Source organism: Paralichthys olivaceus, chromosome 2 (assembly GCF_024713975.1).
Source record: "Paralichthys olivaceus isolate ysfri-2021 chromosome 2, ASM2471397v2, whole genome shotgun sequence".
Classification (NCBI taxonomy): Eukaryota; Metazoa; Chordata; class Actinopteri; order Pleuronectiformes; family Paralichthyidae; genus Paralichthys; species Paralichthys olivaceus.
The window spans coordinates 26,981,489-27,008,896 of NC_091094.1; the positions used below are offsets into that span (position 1 = coordinate 26,981,489).

Sequence of the window (27,408 nt, forward strand, 5' to 3'; positions counted from 1 at the left end):
ATGTCCCATCAACCAAATTCAACCTGTCATGTTTTTGACAGCCACTGGCTGGAGGCATTTTGGTTTAAGTTGTCTGTCCTATTCTGGTGAAAGGGATATCTCAAGAGCTCCTTGATAGAATTTCAATCAAGCCATTGTTATTCCTTAATTTCAGTGCCATTATAAAATGCATCATTAGACTACAGACTGAGTCTGGTTACTAGTGTTTACTAAGTACACATTCCTGAAACATACACAGTGCTATTAACAAACACTATTGAGACAAAAGAGGAGGTGCCATATACTTCTGGATATCTTATGACTCATACTCTATACATCCTGGTAGCCACACCTTTCTGCTGGACCAGTGACGGGAAAATCTTCAGGTGTACGTTTTACCTTTTTCGCTGGCTTGTTGGATGATTTTAATATCAAGTTAATCTGGTCCAATTTCTTTACGTAATTCACAGTTTTTCAACCAAAGTTCTCATCTAGAATGGAGTTTGGGGAAGAGATTGTACTGAATTTGGCGGCTGCGATGCTGTTTCATGCGTACCTGTGGCCATCATTGTTACTAGTTCCATCTGATTTCCTCCACCACTGACATTGAGTGACCAGGCTTGGGGCACTGTCAGAATCGTACTTCGGGCATTATTTTTGTTAATGTTAATTGGCCAAATTTACTTTGCCGTACGCGTGTCTTCCCAAGCAACAGTCCCTTATTGACTACTGGTCTCTGCTTTATGGGCGACGTTTCCAGCGCCCCTGAACAATCGACCGTGTGCCCTGAACACTGGTTTCCCACACATTTCCACTGAACATATTTATTTATATTTTATACAACACATGTTATTGTGAAATTTAAACACATAAATACTTAAATAATTTATCATAGGTAATGTAAGATTTAAAAAAACAAAACAACAATAAAACACTCTCCACAAGGGAGTGTGTCGCCCTAGTGCCCTCTATTGACCAACCGCTACTCTATTGGGTTTTGGGGTTTTTTGGAAGCTGTTCTAAGGACTCATTCAGTTGCATTCAGTTGTAGCAGTTATAGGTATTTACTATGCACTCTTGAGAAGAAGGGTTACACGTGTTCCTGTGAAGGAAAAACTGCTGTTTTCCATCACGTGAGAGATGTTTACTTATACATACATACATAAGGTTTTTTGGAGGTGATTGAATATTTTACTTTCATTTTTTTTGGGTGGAAAAGGCCAAAAACTATTGTGGATTTGTAGTCCACTGTTGTTTTATTCTTTGAGAAAATACACTTATGTTGTTAAAATAAATTAGTTTTTCTAAATTCCCTCTTTTTTTAGAATATGTTATGATACATGCTGTAGATAAGAGATTAGGAAGGATCAGATAGAAGAATGTACGAAATGCCTTTATTACCATAAAATAAATCAGTGCACAGAAATAATCCTGGATCCAAAAATTAACGCATATGTTTTATAACTTAATAGTGTATGACTTACTTGAGCAGGTGAGGTAGATTTAACAAAAACAGACTGCATGTAATTTAAATAAAAAACTCATGTTGCTATAACAGGTACTAATTGAATATACAGCTTTAAATTAACATTAAAAAGTTATGTTGGTTTAACAAAGGGAAATTTAATATGCTTAACATTAAAATATATCTTTAAATTAACGAAAAAAAGTCATGTTTGTATGACAAAAAAAATAATTATGTGTATCTAACAATTAAATAGTTTTGAGTGAACATGATTTTAATAAGTGCAGCTGATATACATATTTTTTTCATGTAAATCCACCAGATTTTCTGATCAGCTCAGTTAACTTTTTATTCCTCTAAAATAAGAAAGTTTGGTTTAGAAACTGCTTTGCACTCACCTCTCTCCACTCCTTGGTCCCCAGGCCTTGAACATACAACACTACCACTGCAAAGAGAAATACATATCATATATTAGGGTTATTTTTTACTTAAAGTCAAATAAATCAGTCAGTGGAGCAACTAAATGAAATGAAAGTTGAAAAACCAAATTTTAAATGGTGATTACATCAATAAAGAATACAGTAAAAAAAACTAAATATTCAATGCTTTGTTCAATAGTGAAAATGTATTAATTTATTTCCTTCTACAGTTACAACAAACACATTGTTGATTTTGTGGGAAAAGTATCTAGATTTTTTTTTTATTGCTCTCCTCTACTCTATCAAAGCAGCTAATGATACTGGCAGCATGAAGCACAGAGAAAGCATTTTGTTCCTGCTTCAAAGGGAGAAGAAGCCATGATGACCCACAGATCCAGATTCTCCACTTCAAATGAAAAAATGATGGAAGGAAGAAGAAAAAAAAACTGTGTCAAACTAAATTAATAAATATCAAAAACAGAGAGTAAGTTATGGATGGTTGGCTAACTGATTCTATTTGGTGGAGAGAAAGGGAAGCATTTACGTGAGGGTCAGAGTGAGTGTGTGTAAGAGTATGTGAGTGTATTCGGGGGGGGGGTGTACATCACTACATGTGAAATATTTACAATCAAGAGTCTGGTACTTTGAGGAGACAGAGTTCACGGATATTGTACAAGATGACATCATCCTTCTGGATCGAGGCAGTTTAGGTTATAAAACATGAATGGACATACAGTAGTTCATTACCAGCTAATGGTCTTCTCCAATGTTTGCTATTGCACAGTTTAAGGAATGTTATCCTCTTGATTCTTTGAACTTAATTCAATCCTGCTCTTGGATTGATCCTAGGATGAACTCATATAACGCTATGTGGTCAGAATATTTAGTATTTCAAAAGAATTGATATTCCCATTGGTCCTGGCATATTTTGTGCTTAACATTAATTAGCAAATGCAAAGGCTTATAATCAGTCTCACTGAGATGTTATTAGCATGTCAACTTCAGCATTTAGCTCACAGCATGGCAATGAACAGAACCCGTTCTATAAATAGGAAAAAGCTCCCCTAGCTGGTGATGTAGTGCTGCCAATGAATGCTGTCATGAAATTTGAAGTTATGTGTTCATATTCTGTTATTGTCATTGTGATCAATTAAACCATGTGTTACTTAATGTGTAACTTTAATTGGTACACTGTTCTGCCATAACGTTTACTTGCTATATTGTTTTACGTGGTGGTGATGGTGGTGTTATGAATTATATGGAGAGAGACACAGCTCTAAAACATTCATCAAAACTTCGAAAAGGGGTGTTGTAGAAACTGGGTTGTATAGAGAGGTCAGAGAGGGCATCTTGATAAGATGAAATTCTGTATTTCTGGACTGAACTACAAGGCAGCAGTCAATGGACAGAGGTTTGAGCTTTTTTGTGTGAAGGCAAAGATCTGTGCAATACATTATTAATGTGGGGAGAATTTTATCACGGGGAGCTGTGCCTGATCAGTGCTGCCTGCCTCAAGGATGTGAGCCGGTGATAGCTGCAATCAAATATCTAATCTCAGAGGCATTTCTGCAGAGATGAAGGCACAGCTGAAGCCGAGTGCACTCAGCCAGCAGAGACTGTGAACACAGCCACCCACAGGGATAGTTTAGAAATAGTTTAGTTAGGCGGGGACAGTCAACCGTCAGGGTGCCCTCTGGGTCACTATCAGAAATGTTTGTCCATGTTGAAGTGGTGGAGGTGCTGCAGTCTAGGAAGCTAATGAGCAACAGTAACGTTGCCTGTGAACCCCATTCACTGGAATCGCATAGATATCAAACTACAGCACTGCAGTTTATTGGCATTTTGGCCTTTTCCATAGTTTATTTCATAATTACATCCTAGTTGATCCATCTAATATTCCTGAAACACAGTACTCTTGGGGAAAAAAACATTTATTTGTGACCTCTGTAAGAGAGTGACTGCAGACCCTTTTCTGGTTGGAGGAGGTGTGAATTTGTCAACACAGAGGCTGCAGCGGTGGCTGTGGAGCAGTTCATTATCCCCCAATGCTGCATCAGTGCTTCTTCAGCTCAGTGTTTTGGTTTTAAGGATTGCAACACTTCTCACCAAGTTCACTTAGACCAACAGTCAGCAATAGTTTTCTGAAGAAAACAAATGTCAAACAAAACAGCAGACAGACAAACTCAGACTATGTTCAGACAGGTCTGCCAGGGCATTAAAAATATATATATTCGACTCGGAACAAGGTCATTTATGGAGGTATGTTGTGATTTTTCCATCACCATTGAATTCATTGCATTGGATTCTGCTGCAACAAAGTTTACCCCTGAGACTCCAGAAGTGTTTTGTGGACACAAACACTTCAACCACCCCTCCATCTGCATAGTGGTGAGTGGACAATGAATGAATGTTGATCTGTCCTGAGTGGTCCGATCACAAGTGGAAGGCGCTGTATTCAGGTGTGAATGCACTGTGGCCACATTCTCCCAGCTGTGTGAACACAAATGGGCCATGCACACTGAAGGACTGCTTACACAGCTGACGTGCTCTGACACTTCTCAGATTTTCAGATATTGAATTATTTGTTGCCACCACCACAGTATTAGCAGTGACTGACACATATTGAGTGATTTTTTTTTTCACTCACTCTCACACACTGACTCACACCGATAACACACATCTAGTCATACTGGGTAAAAACATCATTTGTTCTTTGTGAACAGAAATGACATACATGCTTATTTGCATACAGAGCGAGGAAGTGAAGTGGTCACTATAGATACACTGGATGTGAATGGACGTACTTTCGGCTGTCTACTACCGATCACGTCACTGGAGACAGATGTTAATACCAGGTTTGGACAAGACCTTAGAGAAATTGCGTTAAAACAACAACACAAACTGCGAGCATTGATGGACATCTACGTGCCAAGGTTAAGTGTGAAAACGTCATCAGGGAAAACAGCTATAAACCATTCACTGCATTGGGAAGACAGTACCGCAGCATCCTGACCCGAGTCCAGAACAACCTCATTCCACAGCCACAAGACTCCTGAACTCTTAAATTGTAAATCCCCATCCTCTTTTATTAAGACACACACTCACAGGCACTAACCAAAACCAACACACATACACCCTGTAGCATTATAAAGATGTACTCATTATGAAAAAGCGGCTCCACCTCCTATCGGAGCAAATTTATGAAATTTAATAAACGAATCAATCTCTAGAGGTCATGAGGTATAGATTCAATGTATCTTTGTTCTCTACTCCAAAAAAACACAAAGCCAGCAGCCAGGTCCAAAAACATATTATATATAAAAAGATATTTATCAACTAATATCTAGTAGGAAGGGATTTGCAAGGATAACACATTAAATATGCAAAATGAAATAAATTAACTGTATGGATTTAAAGCAATGGAATGGAAAGTTATTTGCTGGATAGCAGCAGAAAATATTTTAAAGTTGGATTTTACTGTGATCATGAAAATGGCAGTTATTCTGAGTGATTTCATCTGTAAAGGTAAATATTTATATAGTGTTTTATTAGTCTTGATGACCACTGTGCTTTACAGTCCTGCTTTTTTGCCACTTACCCATTCACGCACATTATATCTATGGGCAGCACTTATTCTTTTTTTTTTCACACTTTTGCACTTTTTTTTAATTATCTGGCCAAATCATCCTCTTCGTGTGAGAGGTTCCCAGACATCATCTTAATGTCACCAACTGAATCAGAGCCTGTTTGATGTTTTACAAGTAAGCTCCAGTGGTTTAGTATGACAGGAACAGCGATTGATTGAATGAGCAGAAACTCACAACAGCCAATGAGAGCGAGCTGACCGGGAAGCATCTCCATCTCGATGTTGCGTGTTTGTGTTCAGAACTGAAACAAGGCTGTCTACAGTGTAACTGTCTCCTGTGACAAAAAGAAGTTTTAATGTGTTCTCTTTATTTGTACAAAACATGAAACAAACAAACGCAACCAGCTGATGATGCCAGCAGTCCACCTTGTTTGTTTTGATTCTGAAATTACATTTGATTATGCAGTTTTCTTCTCAAATCTCTGGAATCACCACTTCAGAAAGGTTTGTTTGAAGAGCAGGTGTGTGGTCCAGCATCCCAACTGAATAGTCTAGTGTCTAGTGTGCATATTTGAATGATCTGTCATTACATCTGTTAAGATTTGAAACTCCTCCTGTGTGGAGCAAGTTTAAGGTTAATTTGAGTCCATTCTTACAGTAAACTGTTTTGGGGTTCCAAGGGCCCAGCACAGATGGGGGCCCTCAGAGATGACTATTAGTGTTTTAGTTAGTTAATGTAATTAAAATTATATTTTCATCTATTAGGTTATAGAATAACATCCCATCAAAATTTGGAAACCTTTACTAGCAGGTTAAGCTAACTACCCTTTTTTCTATTTTGTATGCATCCATCTCCAGGCAGCATGTTATGACTAATGTGTTGATGTAAAATTCACCATTGTGTTAAAAAAAAAGAAACGTGTTTACCTATATTGTCCATCTCTTTTGTACAACAAAGCCCATAAGACACTTGGAAATGAATATTTATATGTGGAGTGGTTATCTAGCTCATTTGGAGCTGTTGAAGAGTGCTTATGCATTATGCACTCATCTAGGGTTGTTCTAGCACACTTCTTTTTTTTTTTTCTTTCTTTCATTCTTGTTTTCATTTTCTCTATTATTAGACAACAGATCATAAAATGGATTTTCCAGGTTGGTGGGTGGTTTATGTTTGCCGGGGGGGCAATATTTCAAGCGGCACCCCTGCCAGAGGAGGTGCATATGTGAATTCAAATTTCTGAGTGAGGAACGACACAGTTTCTGCAGACTTCCTCCGTCTGGCCTTCTGGCATAAAAGCCGTAGAAATTGGCTTTACAGAGCAGGCCCTGAATGAAGCTGAAAGATCAACACTCATGAAGACCAGCAGTCCCCCAAAAATTTCAAAAAATTGACTTTTCCTTTAATTTCCAAGATGGGAAATGGAACAGAACAAGATCCAGTAAACCTACATGATCGACAGTATTAGTCCATCTGCAGTTGGTTGCTGATCCATGCATTTAGTGATTTAAATATACATAGAATATACTGAATATACATATACAATATACAGAATATCACATTCCATTTGGCAATTCTTAGACCTCCAAAGCATCTCTTCCTGTGACCTCAACACAAATAAAAAGACAGACGATTAATTTAGGTTCAGTAAAAATACATTGCCTATTTTGGTTTTATTTACGAAATATCCGAAAAGGTTTATGGGTACGACAATCTCTGAAAAACAAATCAAACGGAGTCACAGAAGTCAGGAGTCACAATGACTTTCCGTCAGCAGAGTTGCACCTCACTGTGTGAGAGATAGCATCTCTGTGTGGTTCTCCAGCTGCACCACGGCACAGGGGAAGGCGCTGCAAAGGGTCATTTAAACCGCCATCAGTGCAGGATGTTGTTTCTAGCCTGTTTCAAGCTGGGGACCTTTTGCATATTAAGCAAATGTTATAACCACTACAGTACAATAACTGAGCTGCCATGATTACCAAATTTCTATCAAATGATAGATAAGGCAACAAAGTTCCCTGTGAGGAAGTGGCTGGATCATGGCTGTGCAGACCTTCCATCCAAGTGTTTCATGTCTACTGTATCTCTTCAAAATCCGTTGAGATTCAATAATCCAAAAGTGTGTGGATTTGGCCCAGTTTCAAAGAAAACAGGATAACTGTATGTTGGTGTGGATGTGGAGACACAGCGGTTGTGAGTCACAATGACTATGCGTCAGCTAAATTTGGCATCACTGTGTTTGACAAAAGCATCAGCGTAGTTTCTGCCCAGGTTCATGCTGAGGACCTATCGCGTGTAAGATATCAGAGAGAGAGATTCTAAAAAGGATATTGTCGCAGATGAAGTAAAAGGCAACAAAGTTCACTTTGAGTGCAGGCTTTCCATCCAAGCTGGTCAAGTCTAGTGCATAATCAATTAAGGCCCCCAAATCCAAAAGTGTGTGGATTTGACCCAATGTCTTAGAAAACAGGCTGATTGTATGTGGGTGTTAGGTGATTGTCTCTATCCAGAAAGCACTTTGATGACATTCTTGGCTGACCATTCTGTTGTGTCAGGGGAATGGAGCATTGATTCTGACAGCATCGGTGCTGTCTGTGACAAAGACTGAGTGGAAAACACAGATGCAGCCCCCATCTGGGAATCAAACACCAGTCTTCTGCATGTCAGGTGAGGAGATACTGGCCACTGGACTGCTGCGATGCTAATCTCAGCCATCTCAATGGCAGGGTGGAGTCATTCTGCTTTTTATTGCCTTGTTCTCTTTCTATAGCGGGATGATGACAAATCAAGAGGTTCAGGCAAAGGTAAAGGGTTCAGATACGATCCGACTACACCACACTCTGGATGAATGCTGACCCAGACTGGGCTTTCAAAAGCCTAAATGACGTGCTGAGCCAGGTAGTCCACTCGCCCTCTTCCCAGGCAACGTCCGGGATCATAATGTGTGCCCAGCCTAGATGGGACATCTCATGGGTTTCATGTATTTATAAAATCCTTCCCCTTGTTCTGATGAATGGGACATTTTTTAACATTATAGAAAGTCAATTTTGGCCAAGTGACATAACTGTCAACTGAGTTGTGAGATATGGATGAGTTGTTGGCATGTGACCTCTAACACCCAGTCACTCACTAATCAAACAACCTGTAGAGAATCAATACAAATGATTACCATTTATTGACTCCAGCTCTGAACACTTATCTACAGGCATGGATTTGCCAGGATAACTGATTCAGTCATTTATAGCTATCTATGCTGTGTGACATTATCAGCAGGTATCGACCCCGTTCCTGTATATGTCGGAAGCTGGGGTCCAGTTGAAGGCTCTTACCACGGACATGAAAGAGCTGAGGGGGCACGGTGGCCACAGCGAGTCCAGCTTCCCTCTTTGCTACAGTGGGGAGCAAAGCTTTGAAGTTCAGGACCCCTCTGAAACAATCATTACCCTCCACCATGGCTCTCCACCTCCACCCAGCTCAGGAAAAAATACTGATCTGTGGTGATGTGTCACTTAGGACCCCTGGTCTCCTGACTGACAGTGTGGGCAGAGATTGTGTGTGTGTGTGTGTGTGTGTGTGTGTGTGTGTGTGTGTGTGTGTGTGTGTGTGTGTGTGTCTCTTCCTAACAACAAGTAAACCCAGAGGCTTGTTCTGTCCAAAATCTACAATCTATATTTCTCTCTCATATTTCAGTTCCACACATATCTATTAATCTTAATAGCTGTATTGAATACAGATGGTTCCACATAATCTCCGACTTTTTTGTCTGGGGAAAGTCCATTTGCAAGCTTTGTAAAATGAACATTTATAAAACGATTTTCAAAAATAAAGGTAATACTAAAACTGAGTTAAAGTGTAATCCTGATTATTGTCAGGGTGGTTTAATTCAATTGCTACTGAAAAGTGGTTCATAGTTCATGAATGTATATCAGCACATTTTGACGTGTCTTTCCTCCTCCTCACTGATAGAACCTGCCTATCACTGTGTTTAAATCTATACAACTCTATAAAAAGATAAATCCCCTAAACAGCTTATCCATGTTGACATTTACGTCTTGCATATGAAATAACATTTTTTCTGAATCAGAAAGCTTCTCAGACGTTTTTGGAGATTTGTGATTATTACTGATTGTTAATAAGATGAGGAACATTGTTTCTAATGTTAAGTCCATGAAACAGATAGAGATTAAAGGACTGGTTTTAGCTCCTATCACACAGACACACTTGTGAGAATGTATCATGAGGCTGTGAGAGTAATGTGGTTAATGTAATAATTGCAAATCAGTCTGGTAATTTGTTGGGATAGCTAATCGTTAATAAACAGCAGCGTGACTCTGTAGCTCTGAGGTGATGTTGGTCAGTCCACCACTGCAGAACAGACAACAAGTCTCGAAACTATAATTATATTAAAATGTAGACACATTCCTGGTCTGTAGAGGATGATTCACACTGCCTTTCATCAAACTACTGATAATGGCTTGTATTTATACAGCGCTTTTCTAGTCTTGACTACCACTCAAAGCACTTTACATTACAGTTCACCCATTCACACACATTCATGCAGTGCATCTATTAGCAGCACTTTTACTTTAACAGTTACACATTTGTTTTTTTGTGAAACATCTCAACCATCCATCCATCCATCCATTATCAATCCTTTGAGGGTCATTGGAAGTGCATGTCACCAACTTATTACCGGGGTGACATTCAGAGATTCACACCAAAAGTCAATTCAGAGCCTCTATTTAACCTGCACATCTTTGGACTGTACGACGAAGCTGGAGAACCAAAAGAAAACCCCCACAGACACAAATTAAATGTCATCTTATAATATATTTCATAACAATAAAAGCATGTAAATAGACAAGTTCACAGGGACCAGAATATAGGAGAAGCACAGTTTAACCCTTTTTATATACAGTCTATGCTTTAAACATTTCAACTTTCCTGAGGAATTCCTGAGGATGCTGTGCCAGTTTCAGTTCCAATGCCTTTTCAATATTAACACTACATTTCCCAGAAACCCTTTGCTGCCTGATTCTCTTATGAGACATGAAGTGTTAGACTTTATGTGATAGTAAAGTTTGTGCTTTTTGACACTGAGATCTGAGGCTGCTTATACTATACAGAGAAATTAATTACTGTGCAATACACAACTCTCCATCAATTCCATACACAGTCAGACATCTGAACAACAACCACACAGACCTGCACAGAAAACACTGAGCACAATACTGTACTCTACACTTCAGGAACAGTCTTTCAGACATAAAAAACATTTATGTATCTGAATTAATAATATAATTGATGATATTTTTAACTCGTCTTTTTGTCACAAGTACTTGTTTTGTTGCTTTGTATAAACATATCAGAGCTAACCTCTAAAAGCAAGTGTGACCATAATTAAAATGAGGATGTCAGTTCTGCAGCTCACTGGGGATTCAAGGGGATTCTTTTAATTAACATTTGCAGTGCAGCAACAAAAAAGAAATCTATGACTCTGAAGTGTCACCTCAGAGTCTAGAAGATTTGTTTTAATGTGGGCGACATGTGAGTGTAAAGTCTGGAACCTCCTCTGTCCAGGGTAATGGAAAGATCCATTTTTAGCTGTTTGATTCTTGATTTGGTTTTGGACTTCACCCAACAAATATAAAGACCTGATAGTTATTGTCAGTCAGTATTTCAAAATTATCACATTTTTGTCTTGTAAACATTTCGTTGCTGCATCTGTTGTGTTCTGCTGCCATGGTTACAGGTGTTCTCACCTGGTGTATGGATTAGAATAGAAAAGGTGCTGCTTACTTCTTGATGTTTATCTTGAGAGAAGAAGCTCAAATGTCTGATATGATCAAATAGAGCAGAAGCAGCAGATGTTGTTTTTCTACTCCACACATACACACATTTTGAATAAAAACAGCATTTAGTGCATTTGAATCTTTCCCATTATCATTTAGTTTTCTGTATTTTTTAATGTAAATTGTATTTAGTCATAGTTCTCAATTTTATCATCACCCTCGTCAAACTGAACATCAAACGACAAACCATCTGATGGAGATTCTCTATGATTCCATGATTAGGGAGGAGCAGTCAGGTTTCAAGAAAATATATTAAAAATGAAAAGTATATTATGCAAATCGATTCAATTAAAATTACATTTTACACATATTCAACAGATTGTGCTCCCAAGATATAGCAAACATAAATGCACATCAAGTCACCCACTTGTAATGCATGTAAGATGATGAGGATGATAAAATGATAACACGTGTCATTTCTGATTACCCAAAGAACTATTGTATTTATCAAGGAGATTGAAATCTCCACCTCTCCCTTTCTCACCAGTCAAGCTGAAATCTCAATCGCACACCCCTCCCCCAGCCAAGAGTGAATCACCACTTACTGCTGCTGCTAAAGGTTACTGTATTTCACACATAGTGTGCATGTGTGTGTCTAATCATTAAGTGATCAATCAGGCTCCAGTGAGAATTTGCCCTAATTGGGAACAAACTTGATTGAAAGTCTTCTCCAGCTTTTCATTCTCTGCTCTGCTGTACTGTGTCCATTAACGCTCTGAGAGACACTGGCTGTGTTGAACTCACTGGTGCTTGACACGCACTGATAAGCCGCATGAAGCCCTGATTTAATTATACATGCATGAAACTGAATGAACACATCCAGTCTGAGTGGAGTGTTGTGTGGAGTGAAAGATGTCAGGGAGCTGACACTGACAGACATGGATGTTGAATTTGATGAATGGATGAAAAAAGAAGGTGGCAGCAGTTACCTGGGTCTGACTTCGAGAAGGTGTCCATGTCTAACAGGTTTCTGCAACACAATAAAAGAGAGAGAGACAGGTAGTTAGAGCTAGTAGTTTTGTCTCTGAGGCTGAGGCGTATATGAATTTGAATATAATATCATTTGATATACAGTTTCAGTCATTTTAAAATTATTGGAATAAAGCTGGACCAGTCAGCAGTTTTTGTACACTAGCTTTAGTGTGATTGTGTTATCAACTGACTTCAATACTAGAGCTTGTCAGGACTGCAGGACTTATGCCATACAAAGTCACTGTATGGATGTGTTCACATTAGAAAAGTACAGTATCTACTCCAAACAACACATTTTTCAGTGTGCTGTTAATTCTATCTACAAAGGACATAGATGAGCTTCCTGCTGTTGGAAAACAATATTACAAACTGCAAATAATGGTGAAGCAGCTCTTTTGATCAGTGTGACGTCTGACAGTGTACAGCATTACTCACTAAAGTGTCTTTAAAGTTACACTCAGGCCCAGAGATACGAAGTAAACAAACACTTTCAGGAGGAGCATGAGGATCGAAGATATGAATAAGGACACTGGCATGAACACTTGACTTGTGAAATGTGATTACTTCTTTCTCATATGAGAAAAAAAGAGCAGATTTATGAGGCGTATTCTAACTTTGAATGTCAGTAGTGCTTTCAGGTACAGATTTGAAATGGATGAATCCAGTACTGAGGAGGACACTTGGAGGAGTCATTTGCTCCAACAGTGGGAATTTACCGGGACATTGCAAATGTATGCGAGCAAAGGCCAAAGAGGGGAAGGTAATGATTTCATCAGCCGATCTTTAGAAGATGATGTTCCCAAAATGATCAATAAAAGACGCATTTGCCTGCCAACACCTTGGTATGGCTGCAGATCGAAAAGTGTTTGTCAGTGTATCCCACCGGGCACACAGAGGTGAGAAAGTCAATCCGACTCGTTCATAGTTTGTAATTAGGAATAAGTGAAGCACAGCACATGAGACCTTTGGCTCTGGTGCTTCATGTTCGCTCATGTTGGCACATTTCACCTCATAGAATCACACATGCATAACTATCCCTGGGGTGACCAGATGTCACAGGACACATGACACAGTTCCAATTCATTATCTTGGTATCAGTAAAAAAAACTGTCCACCTATATATACAGTACATATAACTGAATCACAGTGAGCAGTTATAACCTCCACTTTTTCCCCTCTGGATTTCATCATTTTTACAGCGTGTTGTGATAACGACAAATGGCTCTATTTACCAATTCCTGAGATTGAAGTGCTGACTTTCAGCTTTGATTTGAGCAGTTTCAAATTACATATTGCTCCTCCGAGCAAAATATACATTTGCAATTAGGCAATGCCAACAACAAACAGAGACCCTGAAAGCCCCAAATCAGAAACTTTGTCAGGGAATTATTGCACCACTAATGATAGATCTATTACACCATCCTGATGAGGGTAAGTTTACTTTACATTTATTGTTATCACAGGGCACGTTTGTAGTTGTAAATAACGAAATCACTGCAGAGCAATACAAACAGGAACCAAGTGGCCCTGTAACAAGGAGGTAACAAGGAACATGCACAATGCAATCAATAGAAGCTCAGCAGCATCTCAGAACAGAGTCTATAGCTAAAGTCTTCACGTCTCTTTGGTTAATAGATGTGCTCTGAGCATGATACACTCTGAAGAGTCCCTGTATAGAAATAATTGGCAACATCTATTTTCATCATGGTGTTCTTGTTGGGGAAAGATCATGTGAACGTTACAAAAACCAGCAAGAACCAGCCTCCAAGTTGAACACTTCATAGAGCGTCATCCTCTTCCACCACATGATCATCTGTAGAGGCCTTTACACACCAGGAGTGTGACAAAGACGTGAAAAACTCATGTGCAAATATTTTGCATTAAAATATTCATAGGTACTGACCTCATCCTCACTTGACGAGGATGTACAGAAAGAGATGGAGAGTTTCACAAGATACAGAAGCTCTACCACTGCCCTTGTTTCAGACTTGTTTTAGGATGTCAGTGGAACAGTCCTGCTGGGGATTGTAGTGTGTGTCTGCCATCTGTCTGGATAAAATTGGTCCATAGCCTAAAATCACTATGATGTATGTAAGCTGAGAAAAAAATATCCACATAATATTCACCGTCTGTTTGTCAGTACTCGTGACAAAAACAAGGATTCAAGATAATTTATGTTAATTAAACTTGTGGGGGGGAAGTATCATATGATGAAAGTATCATCATAACAAAGTGACTTCCAGCTGATGAAGCTGACTCTTATATAGACTGCTTGAAATGAGAGGGGGGGGGAAACAACAGAGTATTAGGAGCATGCTGAAGAAAAAAGAAATTCTGAGATTTCGAGGATAAAGTCAAAACTTTACAAGAGGAAGGTCATCATTTTATGAGATTGAAGTCTAACTTCATTCTACACACGGCAACTATTGCACCTTTGTCCATTCCTCACTGTGACTCTCTCCAAAGGTCTTTTGGGGGGGGGGGGGTATTTCTCCCCACTCTTGCTGAATAAGAAGATGTTGCATCTCGTTAAGCCCCATGAGACAAATCGTGATTTGTGAATAAGGGCTATACACAACTTGGTTGGTCGGTCGGTCAATCGGTTGGTTGGTTGTAGAGGGGGAACATCAGAAGATCAGTCTGTTCCATATTCATGAGGAGGGTGGAACATCTTGTTAAGTTATATGAGGTCGAGCAAATAACGTAATACTTTGGCAGTGGGCAACTGTATATCATTGGTTACATCAGAGTAGTTGGAGTGTCATAGTTTCATAGTTATAGTTTCAAACTGAGATTGGTTTTCTGGTTATGTTAAAACTTTATCTGCATAATGTTACAACTTTGTTCCTGTCAAATTGGTTTTTTACTTCAACATAATAATTTAAAAAAAACAGGTTTTCTTCCTCCCATATCTTGCCCTGTGTTTTCTCTTCTCCCAGTGTTTCTTGTTCATCTCCTTCCCTGTGTGTAACTACCTGGAGCTGGGTGGGGCCTACTGTTAACTACCTGCACAGCTTAGCTTCATCTCCTCATCAACTCCACCATTGAGTTTTTTGTGCCTTGCTATCTTTTTGCTGCATACTTACCCGGGCTCCTTTTTGTAACAGAACCAGCTGCGCAGCGTCAACATGTTTGTTCTCCCTCAGCCTTCCAGCTCCTTCTGATCTCTTCCCCCCAATCGAGCAATAAACCTTTTGTTTTACTACCACCGTTCTGCTGTGTTTTTGTTCTGTACTTTAGCTCCGCTAGAGGCAAATTATAACAAATACTCATCAACAAACAGAACAATATAGCAAAAACCTGGTATATGACTTTTAAAATTAAAGCATCTTGCAGCACGTCGAGTGGTAAAACATTACCCACAGAGTCAGCCCTGTGATTGATTGGTGTAATATGGGCACCATTTGAATGTGTTGTCTTTATTTGTGGCCAAGGATTTTTTCCAGTCAACTCAGCTGCAAACACAAATGTGAAACTGTCGCAAGGGGAATGAATGACACACGACATCAAATCACAGTCAGAATCAGGACCCATATTCCCAATTAACATCCTGACAAATCAATGATGACTGATAGTGATTTTTTTTTTTCAAACAGTGAAGAGCTGAGGATCAGTAAGTGACATATTGAAAGGTTCCCCTCTCGAGGGCTTGTAGCTGTCTGGGGGATGGAGGAGGAGGGAGTCAGAGGGACTGCAGGGAGATGCACGGTGTGTATCTTCACATGTTCATGCTGCTCTGACCATGTCCATACAGTATGCTCATGTTCATGCATGGGCTTCGGTATGTTAGGCCTCCCTTGCCAATAGAGTGTGACAGTTTGTATTATACAAAATGTACTGCGCGCATATATATATACATATATACCTGTATATATATATATTACAGTTTACCACAGCAATAGAGCCAAATAGAAACCAGAACCCTCGAAAATTAGGAAAGCCACATTAAACAAATACTTTTGTTGGTAGAAATCCATATGACTGTTGACTGAAATAGCCCAGCACAGTACTATGTCATGTGGGTCATTCCATTTGTCTTGGAAGGGTTAACTTTTCCAAAAAATCTATTTTATATTGTTGTTTGTTCAATATTTCTGTTTTTAGCAGTCTCTAATGAACAACATTTCCCATAAGCCCAACACTGTCACTTGCTTGTCAGACCGGCCAGATGAGTGAGGAGCTTTGAGAATAGACCTGTCCATCGCCATAGTCACACAAAAGCACAATCTCGCTCTTCTATTTTAAACATGATCCCAGGAGAACACGGGATTAATCACAATGAGGAAACCTGTAATGATGACATATAGTGAGTTAAATGGAGACGTCTCATGGGAGCATGTGTTTTTTATAGTAACAAATTCATCAGTTTAGGTTAACTTTGTTATATCTTGAAAGTTTGAATTTTAATATCTGATAAAAACCTGAAGAACATGATTAAGGTTTTCAGAAAATACAGATTTCTGTCCACCGTGGCCCAACAGTCCCCTTCTAAACTGCTGTCTATTTATAAATATAACATGCCTGATTTTTTTTCAATTAAACACGACAAATTATTATCTGAGAAATCAACAAAATATTGCAAACAAAATGCCCTAAGTAGCAACGTTAAAGAAAGATAAATTATATTCTTGCATCCACCCCCTGTTCCTGATCCACAACATTTAATGGATTCTTTCCAGACCCACACTACATCCTTCCATCAGGATTTGTGGTAATCCATACAGAAGTTTTTGTGTAATCCTGCTAAATAACGTACAGACAGACAGACAAAAGGATAACCTCCTCAGCATTGGGGGTCGGGAAACTGCGGCTCTGAAGCCGGATGCATCTCTTCAGCCACTCTGCAGTGGCTCTATGTGTCTTTGACAAAAAATGACAATAACAGTATTTCTTTAACTTCTTAGTGTGCAGTGGATCATTTTTCAAAGGGAACACGTCTTATCTTGGCGCTTGGGGTGACACTGACACTGTGCTTTGTCACCACCACTGTTCCCTTCAGGTGGCTAATTGAGTTTCTGACTCAACCCCTCATTAAGCTAACCATGAAAGATCCCCAAAGGTCTTGGAGGATAATAGAAAGTTTGATTCTGCATGGGTGGATCGTTTTGCTTTCTCTGCTGGCTTACCTGTGTGCTTGACATGTGGAGAGAATTCCAGAACAAGCACACAGCATTTGCTGAAAAGTACCAAGATGGAGATGAGCCAAAAACAGCGAACTGCTTCTGAAAGCTGAGCAGAGCAAATATGCGTTCAAGTAGCAGATCAAGTCTCAACTAGTGCTGCTAGTTTCTTCCATTCACATATGGAGAAAACTGGACGGAATCATTGAAAATATCAGAGAATCTTTTCTCGGACTTCAAAATAAATCATTGAGTTGATATCCCTAAAAGGCCAAACGTGGGGGAAGACATTTGTGAGGCTGTTGTGAATTGTTTGAAAGCCAAAGAAATAAACACCAGCGTCAAATATGTTTTGCGGCACCAGAGGAATTTTATTTGGTGTGACCTGTGGCATAGTTTAAAAAAATGTATTATGTATTGTAACAAAAGGTAATGGTGCCACAGCTAATTGCTGACCAGGCAGAATCAGGACTTTGATACTTACAGTGATTACCCACAATTCCTGGGCCTTATGCCTTTTATTAATTCCAGAAACCTCAATTTTATTGGGGTATTGAAATCTCAAACACAAGGCCTAGACTCATAACCCTAGGGTTACTACCACCAGAGCTGTGGTCATTTGAAGGTACAGTGTGTAGAATTTAGTGATATCTAGTTTTGAAATGTCATTTTGCAGCTGATCACCCCTCACCTCACCCTCTCCTTCCAAACATGAAAAAGAACCTGTGGTAGCTTCAGTTTTCATAGAAACTCAAAAGGTGTTTAGTGTGTTCAGTCTGGACTAATGTAAAAAACATGGCGGTCTCTGTAGAGAGGGTCCCCTCAATGTAAATATAAAGTATTTGAATATAAAGGACCTTTTCTGGGGTAAAGAAAACTACAATTCATACAATTTAGATGAAATGAACTACTTAAAAATTCATGAGGATTATTCTACATTGAATTTCTTCCAATAGATCCCTTACACACTGGACCTGTAAATGAACTCTATCTTGTGAGGAAACTCTTTTTTTCAATTCCTCTGTCCACTTCACTTTTTTCAGGTTGATTTTCTTTCTAAATTCACTATGAACATAGTTGCCTTACTGTCCAGTGACCATAATATAACTAAGTGAGGAGAAGAGAGCTAAAAGTGCTGATATACTCATCCATGTAGCCAGGTACAGCATCACCCTGTAAGCTTAAAGCAAGGGTTGGTAGTCCTGGAAAAGTTAGCAAGAGCAAACTGCTAAAAAACAATGCATCCCACCTCCCGTCAGCCCATGAACGTGCACAGCCTGACAACTGCTTTGTTCTCTGCTTCAGCAGTGCATGTGTCTCTGCCTCTCTGGCTGAAGTATCCTGTCATGCACAGTGAGAGCACAACAAGGTGCCTGCAGGCTGGCAGGTCAGTTAGTGAGGTACAGGTGCGGCGACCAATCATTTCATTTGGTCTGAATGAAATGATCGCTCATGTTTATCACAGTCCTGCACGAGCCACACACACCAGCTTTTTCTTTTTTTTCCAGGTGACTATATTTATTGATGGTTATCAGGAAGTGGGGAGGATTTTAACAAAATAAGATTTTTTTTTTTTTTAAAGTGTTTCATAAACAAATGACACACCCTGCCTAAAAGGAGAGGAAGCTATAAGTGCTGTGATTTTTTGAAAACATTATTTCAGTTATTGGAGACATCAAGAAATAGTTACGAAGTTTAAGTTTATTTAGAATTTATAATGTCCTGACAGAACTGAACATCAGTCAGTCAAGTATTTGTTGTAAGTGTGTACTTTTTCTAAATTGATATCAAAGTGTTTGAACATTGAAAGCACACTGACCTGAAAATGAATTGAGATGAATACAGTCACAGGCTACTGGTTCAAGCGATATAGTTTTCAATAAGTTGCTTTGCATTTCTAATCTCGCAATGAACATGTGTATTGAGGGATTGCCTGCTTGTTAGCAAGGTCTTCACTCCAGTATGGTGACAACTCCCAAATCTATGAAAAATAAGAGGCAATAAATCACTGGTGAGAAAACACAGCTTTTTTCCAGAAACACTGAAATCAGATTTACATCATTTGATGCATGACCACAGACTGTCTCTCATCTGAAGGGTTTTGTTTGGTGCTGCATTTATAGAACAGGGATCTGCTCCGTCTTTGAAGCCTAATTTCTGTCAGACACTAATCTCATTTAGGACATGGAGGACTTTTGCTTGTTATGTAGCCTTATGCCTCAGACCTTCAGGACATGATAAGAGGGAGGCTCCAATCAGAGCCCTCCCCTGCTGGGATTGACATTCTCCCACTGAGATGACCTGGCTCCCTGTTCTCTCTGACCTACCTGGCATTTCACTTGGAAAGCCACTTTTTAGTATCAGACCACCTCCCACACTGAGCCATCACAGCCACGCTGCAGCCCTCAAATGCCCTCACGACCACTGACAAACATGAGATCACCCACAGATAACAGTGTTTGAAGACAACAATAGATGACATCTGTTCCCACCTTAAATATAAAATCAACAGAAATCCCTGAATTGGATGTTAAATAAGATATGAGATCTACACTACTGGGTAGTACAATTGACAATTACTGTGATTATAAATTATTTTATCAGTTATTTGCTCAGTATATCGATATATTGTTTCCGCAAACATCTGTCTGTATGTATGTGGAACATGCAACTGTTCATCTTATCAGTTTTACACTTGGCATGTGTATTGTCAGTGGTCCAAAGATTTGCAGTGTCAAATTTGGTGCGATACATTCAATATTAACAAAATGTGAATAAACAGGTGACAAGCACTCTGTAGCAATGACAGTGTTTCTTCAGTCTGCAAAATGAGTTGAATATGTCTTCTTCTATGTCCTCAAAGAAACTACAGCAGGTTGATAACTGGGTCAAACCATATCGGACTGACACAGACATCCACAGGTGTCACAGGAGCTGATCTCCACTATTCAAACCATATTCATAGAATAACCTCCTTTTTTAGCAATTTGTCTACAAAGTAAAGGTAAAAGATTTGCTTCATCATGTGAAAACATGGACTTTTCAGCTCAACCTGGTAGGAGAAACACAAAGTTTTCTAGTTTCACTCTGCACCATAGACTGTTCAAAAAAAAAAGCTCCACAACATCCTGCACACAAACAATATAGAGTGTCAGTATATTGTAGAACTGTTTGAGAGGGACTCACTAATGACAAGGAATCATTCTGAAGTAGCTCTGGTGCATTAACACAGGACACGAGAACAGCCCATTCCAAACAGGCACTGCACGAGTATCATAAATGTAAAAATCACAAGTATCACAAGTTTCCAGGTCCCATGACAATCTGATCTAAGAAACTCAGTAAAGTCAGTGAAGACAAATAAAGTAAGTTAATAGAAAAAGTTCAGACCTCAACATTTTTAGAGAAACCCAACAATGAGCAGCACTTTGGAAACTGTGGAGAGAAAAACCTCAGTAACTGGAGGAAACCTCTAGCAGAGCCATCTGGGGGCGGCCATCTGCCTCGACTGGTTGGGGTAAGCAGAAAAATGGGGTGGAGAAGAGAGAAGACAGGAGAGAAGAGAGAGATGGGGGGGTGAGAGGAGAGAGACCAGGAACCTTTGTGTAACCATCATGTTTCAGCTCTGACAGATTAGTTGTTATAATGAAAACAATAAGAGTGATAATTGAAGAGGAGGAGAACCTTCAACCTTCTAAATCAGCAGGCGACTCTCCTGAGTCACAGCCACCTGTGCATGACATATTATTCTTCAAAATGGTTTCCTATCAAGTTCTACTCTGACTGCCAATACAAAAGTTAGCTGGAACACACACTGGGGCTGTGAGAGTGTGGTGGGAGCTTAGAAAGACCACCTTCAATGTGTTACTTTGAGGACAGGTTTTACTACACTGTGCACTCAAAATATTTCATTCTCACTTGAAACATTTCCTTTCTACATTTTGATTCATTTGTTGTTATGTTTGGTTAATTTGTGCACATGAGGTAATGGTGTATTTCCCATGGGGAAGACTGGCCTCTTCTCTGCAGAGAGCTGACGCGCAGGGTTTGTGACTTTATTATTCCTCATTCATCTCACTTTGCCAAGGCAAGTGTTGCGGTACAAACATCTTAGAGAGGCGATCAAGTTGTAAGTGTAATCAAGCACACCATATACAATACCATTTATCATGAGGAGGCGTGTGACTTTCAAAATATGGTGTTAACACAAAGTAGTCATACATGGGAAACTGAGACTTCTGTTGTGTCATTGCACATCATGATTTGTTTTATGCATGATGGATTCTACAGATTTCTTGGAACTAAAAGCACCTTGCTGAAACAATTGAAAGCTTAAGTGCACCATGTACACAGTGGATAAGACAGTGTATGCATCCTCCAGCTGTATCACAACTTCAAAACATCATTTCAACACTGTCCCACTGTCTGCACTTCATTTTTTTTTTTCTATTTTCTATCATCCATTCATCCATTTTGTCAGTTACCAGTTACATTCCAATAATATGAATATTAGGACTGTTTGAAAAATATGTTTTTGGTCATTGTTGATGTTCATCCTGCAACACATTTCTTTGTAAAGAGGGAAACGGACAGAATAAAGTCCCTAACCCTCCATATCAGCTCGCTCTGCGCCTTTTCAAAGCATTTTATCGTCTTTGGGTAGAAAAGCTGGTCGGTGGTGCTGGATATATGTACATACACACTTATCCTGTGTGCACAAATGAATCAGAATTAATCAGTAAAATGTGAAAAAAAATGTTATCAAGGAGCATCCAGCCGCAACTGCAAATTAAAGCTTATGTTGCTCTACAGGTGTGAACAGGCCGGTGCTAAATGTGAAGTAGCAGATGCTAGGTCAATGATGACATGTCTGCTGTAGCACCTTTTGAGGCGCTAACCGATTTTAAATTAATTAATTTTTATGATTAAAAATAATATATAAAACATATGTGTCATGATCAGTCAAGTTATATCATCTGGTACTACAAGGGGCCCTCTACATTAAACAGAAACACTGCTATTAAAAACTAACCCTAACCCAAAATATTGGTCTACAGTGATGACTGCAATCATACAGTCACAATTATTATTATTATAAACTATCTTGTCTACAACATCCATTCCAGGCATTAGGGAGCCATTTCTATACTTGGCCGCCCACCAGTCAGAGACACATGGTGGGTTAATATAGGGGGTTAATAGGTGCTTTGCTCACAAAAGAGGAGAGGTCATTTATTTCCCACTGCCTAATTTTAACAATCCAGTTGCAGACCACAGGCTGCCTTGAACGCTCAACTTGTCTAATAGGATCCAGAGGAGAGGCAGCAGTTTGGGTGGCAGGCGGGCAGCCACTTATATAAGACAGAAGTCAAACACAGGCCAGGACCACTCTATCCAACTGCCTGTGTTAACATACACTGTCATCTGACAGATACAACATGCTGACACTGCAGCCAAACCTGAGTCATCTTCAGAACTGGGTTGGGGTTTTTTAAGCTGCCTCCATATTATCACTGAATACTCAAAAGACCAAATTAGAGGTTTGTGTTTACAGAGTAGAATATTGTTATTCATTTTTCTAGAAAAATACACATTGTGAGCTATGGACTCAGAAACAGACCAGCAAAGTACATGGGATGCTTCATCACAGAACTCTGAAGAAGGCAAATATCTGTCAGATATTAGTGCTGATATGTTCTACAGTATTCTGTAGGAACAAATTCTTATTTTTGTCAGATCCTCAACCCTGGACAAAATGTGGAAAGTAAAAAACGTAAGTCCAACATTAAAGGTAGAGCATGTATGTATTTCTCATAGTTTTTGGTTCAAATACTACATTATCATGTGGAGAGAGGCTGGAGGTCTGTGTGAGCCACACCTGTTGTATTGCTACATGGATACTCGCATATGGTTGGGGAGGCGTAAGTTAAACTGAGGCAGCAGCACAGCCTCAACTGCAGACACCTAAACAGATCGGGCAGATCATGGAGACTTCAGCCAAAGTTAGCCTAGCTGTCGCAACGACAGGCGCTAATCTTAACAGAGCCAGACTGAAGAGATTTATGTAGGTTATTAGACAAGCAGCAATGAGGGGTCAGGTCCAAGGAGGTCAGAGGTAGAACCTCAACTGCTGGATCGTATTTTTTACAAAAACTAAAATAAATGGGGCCGGAGTCGTTCACACATGCACAACACAGCAGGAGGTTCTCTGCACAGACACATACACAACAGCAACAGATACTCCACATTATTCAGACGAGAGGTGGAGCAGCTGGGTGCAGCAGGAAGCAACATATTAATTCTGCTGTGGAGATCACATGTTTTTCTTGACAATGGATAATCCTGAGGTTCTAGCATGTTTCTCCCTTAGAGGTAGTGTGTAGAATCTCAGAGTTCAGTGAATGTTCAGTGAGGTGAGGGGTATTCAGCTGCAACATGCAATTTCCCCACTAGATGTCACTAAATTCTACAGACTGTACCTTTAAGATCCAACTTAAAATCTGTCCAATATTACATGTACTTGTACCTGTACACACATGTGTTTCCATCATATAAATATAGAGAGAGCACCTGAGTCCTATCATATATAATGTCTTTATTTTATTTCATTTAATAATAATGTTGTAAAACTGCCCTCTTGTGCTTTCACTGGCTGTAGCTCTAGCTGCAAACATTTGGGTCACAACACGTTTCACTCTGCTGGAGTCATAGACTCCCCGACAGATCCAGATATTTAGCCTGTTGGGTGTCTGCAGTGCATCAGCGAGTCTCTTGGATCGTGTCTTTGAACTGTTCACAAACAGCGATCGAGCGCTGAGTTTCCTGTGCTGAGTAAACACCAATTTGACTCGAATCTGCTGCTGCTTTTCTCCAAGATCTCTCTGGAAATTGTGTAGTGCAAATTGAGCACAAGAAGAATTCTGACAGCATGGTGTCACTTCTCTCCAATTTTAAAGAAGTATGAAACATATGAAGCTTCTCCACATTTAAGTAAGGAACGATGGAGTGTGCCGTTTATTTAGTTTCAAAAAAATATTAAAAAATTAAAATTTTTACTCAACATATTGGAGCCAATCAGCTGACACGGTTAGAGAGGGGGTACATCACTTTAATACATAAAAAAAATCTTTCAACCTGCAATTTTTTCAACATTTGATTTTGTTGAGTTGGGGCTGCAGGTAAATCATTGAACCCAATCCTGGTATATCACCTTCTATGTTTTAAAATAGTTGCATATTAACACATTCTTTTTGTTGGTTTTGGTCTCCTGATATAATCGAAATCTAATTACATCTCCTCATGCAAATGAAGCACTCGTCAAAGTGAGACAGTTTCAGATCTTGATATAAATTGGGACCATGTTCCTTTTCCTTCTGGTAGTTTTCTAATTGCACTGCACAAAGGGTCTCCCCTTCTATTTCTGTCCTACTGTGACGTCAAGCAGCTGTCCCGTACAGTATAAAATATTTAAAGCATATCTGACTTGATGCTGCTGCCTCTGTGTCTTAACATAATAATTCTGTACACAGACACCGCTCGTCCTCACTCTCCCCTGCCTCATTTCCCTTTTCCACTCAGGTCTCTGCTTTAAAAAGTAACCTCTGTGTCAAGCATCTGAGCCTAAATGGGAAAAGGAAACCACCTCATTACCACCTGCAGGTGGTAATGAGGTGGTTTAGAAGTAAAGTCACATAATCACCTTCAGATAGCCTACTCTGTCCGTTCATCAGCCCTCATGCAGTAATGAGACTTTGAGGCTAAATGAAAAAGTTTTAAAGACGCTGAGTACGCAGTAAAGTGAGGATAAGAGGTCGGCTTGTTTGGGAAACTGCAGCTTTTCCGACAAGAAGGAAAAAAGAAGATGAAGTTGATGTCACATCAGAATCACACTTCAGCTTGTTTCACGGAACAGGCTTGGGTAGTGTGCCATTTTGAAAAAAAACTTTAATGCCATTAGAGAACTGTGAGTTAAGTTATACCACATTCTAAGAGCTATTGTTCCGCTGGAAGAAGAGGACCAATGCCCTTGCCTTGTCAGCACTGGGAAAAGAAGGGAAAGCTAAATGGATGGCAGCTGGGGGTAGTTTTACTACCTCTTCCAGCATGGCACATGCATTTACAATGTATACCTATACAAATATGTAATATAATTTTGATGCTATTTATGGTCAACATTCCCACATTGCAAATTGCATTAATGCAAGTTCCACATTAATTTGCAAGATATTCACAGGAAATGACAGTGATGATGATTTAGAACATAAACAAATGGTGCAGGACAGCACTGTTGACTGTCCTCTTTAGTCTCTACCAAATGTTTGCATGTTTTCTACCCACAGTGATAAATACATGTCTGGGGCAAGTATTATTAAGTAAGTGCCTGTTCTAAACCTGCCTGTTAGGAATGGGCTGTTCTCTTGTCCTGTGTCAATGCTCCAGATCTACTTCAGAATCATTCCTTGTCATTAGTGAGTCCTTCTCAAGAGTGAAATTAGAAAACTTTGCATTCATCCTACCTGGTTTATCCACAATGAAGCTCTTCTTTTTCCATGATAAACCAGATTATTATTTTTTTTAATACGTTTTAATATGTTTTAATACTCTTTAACTTTAATACTGGATTTGCTTGATTAATATTCAGGTGTGTGAATTGTATAATAAGCGTATTATTTTTTTCATACATTGCATGTTGGCTTATTTTCTTTTACTATTATTTATGAATGTGGACAGATGTGTGAATAAAAATGTGTATCTGTATGGATCTTCTTTTTTTTTTGGTGCTGCACAACTAATCTTGTTACTAGGTCTGTTAAGCAATCGACACAATCTTTAGACCCAAGTTCACAACTTATCAAAATGAAAGCTCTTTAATTTAGCTTGATGTAAATCACCACAGTAATGAAATGAACGTTGTGCGTTTACTTTATAGACAAGTTGCTAAAGATAGAACTGATTCTCTGAATGCTGCTGCAGTGACAGAGAGCAGCACCAGTGACACCCGTGGACGTCTATGGTACACCCTTATGGGGAAATAAAAAGAAACAAATCATCAAAATGATCTAGCGGGCCAGACATTATTGCTGGCAGGCCAGTTTTGGCTCGCCCGCTGGCGGTTGCTGTTGGTTATTCGAGGACGTGGAAGAAGTCATGTTCAACTCAGTCCACAGACTGATATTTAAGGCTGAGCCCCCACTGACTGCAAGGCGCTGTTTACATGTTGTTGTTTTTTATTCTATTAATATTGAACATATCTTGTGTCTTAATTGCACTAAATTCAACAGTATACTTCCTCAACCATTAACAATACACATGCCAAGTATGAAACAGAGAAGATAAACAGTTCTGATATATGTGTTCCACAACAAGAGACAGAGATTTTTGGAATTAGTAGATGGATGGAAGATAGAGAGATGGCAATCATCACTAAATCAGCTTTTAAAGAACAAGTTTTTACTACATGGGGCAGAATTCAAAAACAAGCTGGAAATCACACAGTCATATTATGGCCAGATTTAGTTTTTAAGTCTAATATTTACATGTCAAGCATAGATTAGCATAATGTCTGACGGACGTAAATGTGCAGGGTAGCTGTCGCCCAGGATGTGAAACAGGTGTTCTACAAATCAGAACGTCAGTGGTTCGATCCCCCAGGTCCTCCGGGCCACATATTGGGCAAGACCAAACACCCAAATAGCTCATGATGGCTGAGCCAGCAGTGTGTGAGAGGGGTGTGTGATCAGGAGTCCTGCATGAATGTGTGTGTGAATGGGTAAATGTGATTAATAGAGCAAAGCACTTTGAGTGGTTGCTAAGACAATAGAAGCACTATAGGAATGCTGTACATGCACTGCATTCATATATTTCATTATTTTCCCTCTTACAGCCCTTTCTCCACTGATTCTTTCCAGGAAATACATTTTTCAAGAAAATGAAATACTAATTTTATTTTCTGGACTCCAAAACTGCTTCCCTTTATTATTATTGTCCTTTCGTGTTTTTGACATAGTTTTATTATTA

The 27,408-nt window shown here is 39.3% G+C and overlaps 1 protein-coding gene across 1 annotated transcript in view; it reads right to left on the reverse strand.

Moving 5' to 3' along the window:
• The window catches only part of LOC109629003 (copine-9-like), a 142,102-nt gene that overhangs the window by 110,376 nt on the left and 4,318 nt on the right, over positions 1–27,408 (reverse strand). The window contains exons 3-4 of the mRNA XM_069513655.1: positions 12,229–12,269; positions 1,843–1,889 (exon numbers count right to left, since the gene is read on the reverse strand). Coding sequence (XP_069369756.1) covers positions 1,843–1,889; positions 12,229–12,269 — 88 coding nt within the window. The remainder of the gene's footprint in view (positions 1–1,842; positions 1,890–12,228; positions 12,270–27,408) is intronic.